This window comes from Arachis duranensis, chromosome 5 (assembly GCF_000817695.3).
Source record: "Arachis duranensis cultivar V14167 chromosome 5, aradu.V14167.gnm2.J7QH, whole genome shotgun sequence".
NCBI classification, from domain to species: domain Eukaryota; kingdom Viridiplantae; phylum Streptophyta; class Magnoliopsida; order Fabales; family Fabaceae; genus Arachis; species Arachis duranensis.
Window position 1 is genome coordinate 5,019,061 of NC_029776.3, and position 7,287 is coordinate 5,026,347.

General features: G+C 29.1%; 1 protein-coding gene across 1 annotated transcript; it reads left to right on the plus strand.

The window, feature by feature from the left end:
• Positions 1-6,143: 6,143 nt before the first annotated feature.
• On the plus strand, positions 6,144-7,190 carry LOC107487350 (E3 ubiquitin-protein ligase BOI). Its single transcript, XM_016107964.3, has 2 exons — positions 6,144-6,707; positions 6,795-7,190. The coding sequence occupies exons 1-2, from the start codon at positions 6,351-6,353 to the stop codon at positions 7,188-7,190; spliced, it is 753 nt and encodes a 250-aa protein (XP_015963450.1). The 5' UTR covers positions 6,144-6,350.
• Positions 7,191-7,287: the final 97 nt, after the last annotated feature.

Here is a 7,287-nt window from a genome sequence, read left to right on the forward strand (position 1 = left end):
AAAATATCCCACCACGTTCTTCTATCTTACTATCTATTATGGAAAGTTACTCTACTTTTTTTCCATGTACTTAAGATCGAGCGATTTCTAAGCACCTACACATCAGAAATTATCACTAAAAACGTGTTTGAAAGGTTAGAAATTAGAATTTATTCGAGAGTTAAATTTATTTTTTTATTTTAAAATAATTAAAAATAAATAATTTGAATTTTTCAAAAATTTTAATTTTAATTTTTCTTTCATTTATAAATTAAACTAAAAAAATCTGTTTTTTAAATTCACTCACATATTTTTTAAATTTAAATTATATTCTATTAATATATTATAGTCATTCTAAATTATAAAATTAAATTTTAAATAAAAATTAATTCTTTTCTTAAAAAAAATAGAATTCCTTCTTATATTAAATAATTTCTAAACAAGCTCTTATATATTTTATATTTTAATTAATTAAGAAGTAAGAAGGTCAAAAGTTTGCATTAATTTTAATTCTCGGAAACAAAAATTAAAGAAGCGAATAAAGTTAGATAAGTTTAAAATTTTTTTATTTACGGTATCTTTGAATCCGATAATCTAAAAACTAATAAGTTGGCCAATAGATTATAAATTACTACATATACATACATAAGGAGATTGAAACGCCCACACTTATTTAAATTTAAAGTAACAAGTAAATTAGTCATTTGAGATTCGACACATCAAAATTAATTTAAATAAGTTTAATTTAAAAAGGGACAATTATCTTTCTCCCCTCCTCTATCTCCAAACTTTACTCCATAATAAGGAACAAGCTAAGCTAAAATTGCGTGGGGGAGATATATCTTGGTAAAATATAGTTACATAATAATATATATATAGCTTTGGAAATAGATTAAACTAAATTAAAGCAATACACATACATAGAAGGTTCCTTTAATTTATTACATCACAGTCATTCCAATTCCTCCAAAGAATGCCAACCCATATATATTATGGCATGTCCATTTTCCAATTCATTTCATTATTGATTCCCAACCTTATTATCAATCTTCACCTCACCTTATTACCTTACTTAGATATATATGATATATCTACATGGTCCCCATAATAAACCCATGGTCACGATACACAAACCTACTTTAAGAGAGAGTAGTGTGAACAAAAATCTATCTAACTATCTATCAATTTGAGGCTAATGAGGGGAGTCCATCGTTCTTTTGTTTCTAAGTGAGGACACATACATGGCCATATAATTAAAAGCAAAAAATGGGTCATGGGTCATACCTCGTGCTCTTATCTCACTAGTTATAATAATGAAAACTAGTTTAACTTAGCCTTATAGCCTACCTCATTGCTTGCTTGCTACAATTCAATATTCACAACTTGGAGAGCTCTATTTTAAGAATGTTGTTATTCTTTATTTTTTCTCATATTGAACTATATAAAAATTTAATTTTGATGCATTAATTTTATAAAACATTTTATACAGTCGTGCAATCACATCTGTTTTTTTAAATGACCATTCACACGGTAAATATAAAAGATAGTTATTTTTATTGATATAGCATTACGCGTAATTAGATGCAGTATAAAAATACTTTGTACTAACAATGCATGGAAATTAAATTTGTTGAAGGTATAATATATCATTCCATTAAAAAAATTTTAGTATTCATTATTGTCAATATTTTTTAAAACATATATTAAATATATTTTAAAAGTATATAAATATTTGTCTATAATTTCTTTCTATTGAACTTTACACTATAACTAACATAAAAAAAATTGTATGTATGTGTAGCACTTGAATAATATTGAAAAGAGATAGAGAAGAAGACACCAAAAATTGGTTTAAAAAGTTAAAATGGTAGGGTTTGTATGGTAGTCGTTGTTGGCAATAGTAGGAGTCGCTTTCTCTTGTACGTACGTATTGGCTCCTGAATTAATATTCTTTGTTTCTTAATTACATGTGACATAATTTGTTTGTTCACCAAGAAACATTGAAAAGTTGAGAGATGATAACAAAAGAAATTTAAGATGATGGCCAATTCTACATACATGCCTTCTATATGCTCGATCATGTCAAACAAATTAAAAGCTTTCATGGGCCTCTCAATTCTAATTTCAATCTCATCATGGACGGAGGACGGTGAATATATATTAAATCAAAGTTGAATAACGCCGACAATAATTATATTAACGAAACCCATCACCATATAGGTCTATTTAGTGCAACTTGACTAATTAAATTTATATTAATTATTTGAGACTAGCAAAGTTGGACTACTACCCACCCAATAAAGCGTTAACAACTGTACGTTGTTGCTAGGCGTTAATTTTATAATTAAGATTATTACTTGATGAGGATTATTCTGTTTATATATAATAACATGATTATTTCATATTTTGATTACTTTTATGCATCAGATAAATTATGAAAGAGCTTGCCGTGTAGCTTACTACCTAGTTTTCATTTTATTTTATTACTTTAGTTCGTATCTTTATCACACTATACTTTGATTTGTTTGTCAGTATTTGGAAATCATCATCAATTCCCACACACTTCACGTTGTTTTTGTTATTGTAATAGTAATTAATATATGTTACTCCCTCAAACGGTTTGAACTACTGCCAAATACATGCATTATATTCCTGACCTTAGTTTATTTGGTTTCTTAATTAGGCATGCATAGTTATTAGACCCCAGAAATTGAACTTGCTGATATACAAATTGAAAGTACTCAAACTTGTTAATGCTTCAAGTGTGAAGAGTGTATGAAATTAGTTTTATATTAAAAAAAATAAAAAAGAATAAAGAATTTATAAGATGAGAGACCGTTAATTTATTATAAATTAACGAGACCTAAATTGATTTTCTAGGAGAGAATGTGATAAAAAAGAGAGTTGTTTGAAATGGTGGTGGATGGTAGGGGGAAAAGTGGGAAGTGTGATATATGAAATAGAAATGTCGTATTATAGGCAGGTTGATGCATGAAAATAAATAATTAAAGGGACCACACTGCGCTGCAAGGGAAGCATGGTGGTTCTTGTGACTGCCATTATCATCATATTCATGCAGCTCCTCCTGGCCCTGCCTCACCCCTCATAAATAATCGCCAACCTTCCCAATTCACAACAATCCCATTAATAATTCCATACCTATACGTATTCTATTCCATCTTCCAAATTCTCTCAATTAATACACTTGCAAACTATTCTTCTTATTCTAATAACCTTACATGCTAGCTAGGTAGATAAATCTCTCGCCTATTATAATTAACTAGTGCATGGTTATTAACAAAAGGGTCAAATATATTTTATCTTTAAAATTTATTAAAAATTTTAAAAGTATCCATAAATTTTACTTTGTTTTAATTTTGTCCATAAAATTTTTTATCTGTATCAAATATATTCTTAACCATTACTAATTCACTAATTAATAATACATGACAATTATATCTAGTTTGATTTATGTTAAAAATTATTATTAAATTAGTCCCTTTTTTAAAAAAAAATTAGTCCGTCAAAAATATATTTATGCAATAATTTTAAAATTTTTGAGATAAAATTAAAATAAACAATATACTTTATCCTAAACAAAACTATATCTACTAATAATTATAGATTTAATTTGCCGTGCAGGGCTGCAATTATAATTAATTAATAATTGTTTAACTATGTTTACTAATTAATTAGTATACAATATGCCGACCCTACTGCTGGAGGGACCTGCTAGACAAAAGCAAATTTCGTGATGCCATTCTTCGAATCACTCTTCTCTTTCACATTTTTTTTTCTCTCTTTTGGTTTTGGTGGCTTCTCTCTTTCTTTGTCACCATTCTCCCAATTAAAGATAGTAGCAGCTGGTAGAAGTTCTTGATTTTTAGGTAACTTCACCGAATACCGGCTTCATTTTTTTCCCTTTTTTTTTTCACTCGTTAAACTTTAATAATATTACCATATTCAAGTTAAATTATGTTATATATATAGACATAAAAAGTTAGCAGCTACCCGTACGTGAACTTATTGAAATAAGGATCGACTATATATTTATATTTATAATTAATATAATTTATATTTGTAATCAAATTTTATAAATGATATAATTAATTATATTTATATTTACAATTAAAATATAAATAAACATATAAAAATATAGTGATAATTAATTTTTGGTTCTTATAAAATTTTAGTTATACACTTAATTATACCGCCACAAAAACATTTTAGTTATTTGACTGTAAAAAATTTAATTATTTTATTGAAAATATATAAAATTATCTGATTAAATATACATAAATATGAGCTTTCTTATTATATTTTACTATATAATTAATCAAAACTTATATTATATATATTAATTTTAGTATGTATATATTATGGTGATTATAGTGATTATAATATTTTAAAAAGTGTTAATTGTTAAAATTATTAAAGTAACGTTTTTTTATTATTTGGCAATGTTTTTTAAAAAACTTTTACTAAAAAAATATTACTAAAAAATATAAAAAATAGGATAAAATATATTTTTTGTCCTTGAAATTTGGTAAAAATTCTAAAAATATCTCTAAATTTTATTTTATTTTAATTTTGTCTTAAAAGTTTTCGATTTGCATCAAATATATCATCGACAGCTAAATTTTCAAAAAATTAATACCAATCTAACAAAATACATGAAAAATATGTTTGATTTTCTTGTATTGAGGGTTGTGCTTATAAAATTATTGTTAAATTGATCTCAAATTTTATGAAAAATTAGCCATTATTAGGGATATATTTGATGCAATCGAAAATTTTTAGGATAAAATTAAAATTAAAATAAAAGTTAAAAATATTTTTAAAATTTTTATTAAATTTCAAAAACAAAAATATACTTTACCTAAAAAAAGTGATAACTTTAGATTTAACAATACTTGCATAAATACCATAATCACTATAATATTATAATAAGCATATAAACATACTCTCTATATATAGAGATAGATAGATAGATATCCGAGTAAACATAAATGATGTTGATTTGGTTGATACAGGATGATGTTTGAAAGCATATTGTAAACAGATTTGAAAAGGGAGCAGTATATTGGCAGGCTCCAAATCAATCTTTAATTTGATTAATGAATATGAAAAAAGAAGTAAACTAAAAATAACAAGCTAATTAAGCTAAGGTAGATGTAGTCAATTTTGTTGCAGCTATTTCCTTTATAGATAACGAATGTCAGGTTTGAAAGTTTCTTGTGTTGCTGTTGTACATTGTGTGTGCGTTAGTTATTAATTAATTATATGGGGTTCAATTTTGCTCCGTTAGTTTTGGCTATTTGAAATCTTTTCCGATAAGCAAAAAGCTGTTACTATTAAGGAGAGAAATAATGGGCATATATGGCTGTATATATTCGCGTAATCCAATTAGATCGGAGATATTTTGGTATGCTTTGTTCATCGCTAAGGTTAATAGTTAAGATAATTGACACACAGCTGTTAGGTTTGAACATTCTCAAACCTAATAAAGAATTCAACGTAGCGTTACCACCATTATTGACACTGGTTTTAAGGTTCAAGGATCGTAATATAATTAACAACCTAAATATTATAATATCAATCTATAATAAAAACGCGGATAATAAGCTACCAATCTTTGTCAAGTTTTTTAGTGATATGAATTTTAATTTCAAAGTGAACGTAATTATTATACACAAATTGAATTTGTGTTTTGGTTGGATAGATTCAATTAACGAATTCCTCCTTTTCTTAAAACAAGCCTAATAATAATATGAGTTGTTTTTTCAATGAATAATGTTTGATAAAACGTTTTATCAACATTTTTTTTGTCATGCAAACATCATTGGATTAAGACGGCATGAAACTTCAATTTGATTTATATAAAAGTAAGGCAACCAGCAGAGGCATGTATATATGTCAAAGGGAAAAGCATAATTTGTATTCACATTTTCTGTTAATGAAAATTATAAGCGTACGTGTATATATATAAGGTTGGAGTTTTTAAATAAAATAAATTAATTGACGTAATTTATATGGAAGGAGTTGGCATTAATAGGAAAGGAAAAAATAACTGCACATAAAAATAACTGCATCTGAGTTTGTATCAAAGTTGAATTGTTTTGAGGTGTAGTATAGAAAAGGGTGGCGCGGGTGGCATGGCATGGATCCATTGAGGCAATTATTTAATAATTAAGAGTGAAGGGAAGGAAAAAGGCTAATTAAGGTGGGTGTGGTAGGGGCAAATTGGGAAGAAAAAGATAATGTGCCTTAGCTTGAGCTGCCTACTGCGTCGCCTCTCATGTACGTTACGTTGCTAAATAAGAGACTCACTCCCTTTCTTCATTTTCATTTTCATTTTCATTTTGTGATAGATGGCTGTTCAAGCTCAATACCCATCCAATCTTCTCCTTCTCAACACCAACAACAGTAATAATAACGATGACTATTCTTCTGCCTTACAACCACCTCATCAACTCTCCCGTAAGAGACCAAGACAACCAACCCCAATTCCAATTCCAAATAATCTCATGAATCAATTCAATCCTCCTCCTCCTCCTCCGCAACAACAACAGCATCAAAATCAAAATGTAGTCTCCACTGGCCTACGCTTATCATTCTCTTCTCAACAAAGACTACAATGGCAGCAAACTTCTTCTCTATTATCGCAACAATTAGCAGACCAAATCAAACAACAGAGACACGAAATTGATCAATTCCTACAAGCACAGGTACCTATCCTTATCCTATCTATCACTTCTTTCCAATTTCAATCTCTTCTTTCTTTTCGTCGTATTAAAGTTGAACATCTTCTATAGGGAGAGCAATTGCGCCGTTCATTGGCGGATAAGAGACACAACCATTTCCGCGCACTCATAACCGCCGCCGAGGACACATTAGCGCGACGCTTGAGGGATAAAGAAACAGAGGTTCAAAAAGCCACGCGCCGCAACGCTGAGTTAGAGGCACGCGCCGCGCATCTTACAGCCGAGGCTCAGCTTTGGCAGGCCAAGGCAAAAGCGCAGGAAGCCACCGCCGCTTCCTTGCAGGCGCAGCTCCACCACGCCATCATGAATGCCGCCTGCGGAGGCGGAGCCGGTGCTGCAGGTACGGCAGATGACGCCGCCGCGGGGGTAATGTCGGAGATGCATTTCCGTGCTTGCCCCGTTTGCCTCACCGTTAAAAACTCAACCGTTGAGGTTTATCTTTCTTAATCCCAATTTCATAGGGTTTCGTTCGTTGAACAAAAAAATAGTAAAAAGAAAAAATTTAATTTAATTTTTTGTACATGACGGTCTTCTGTGACTCGAG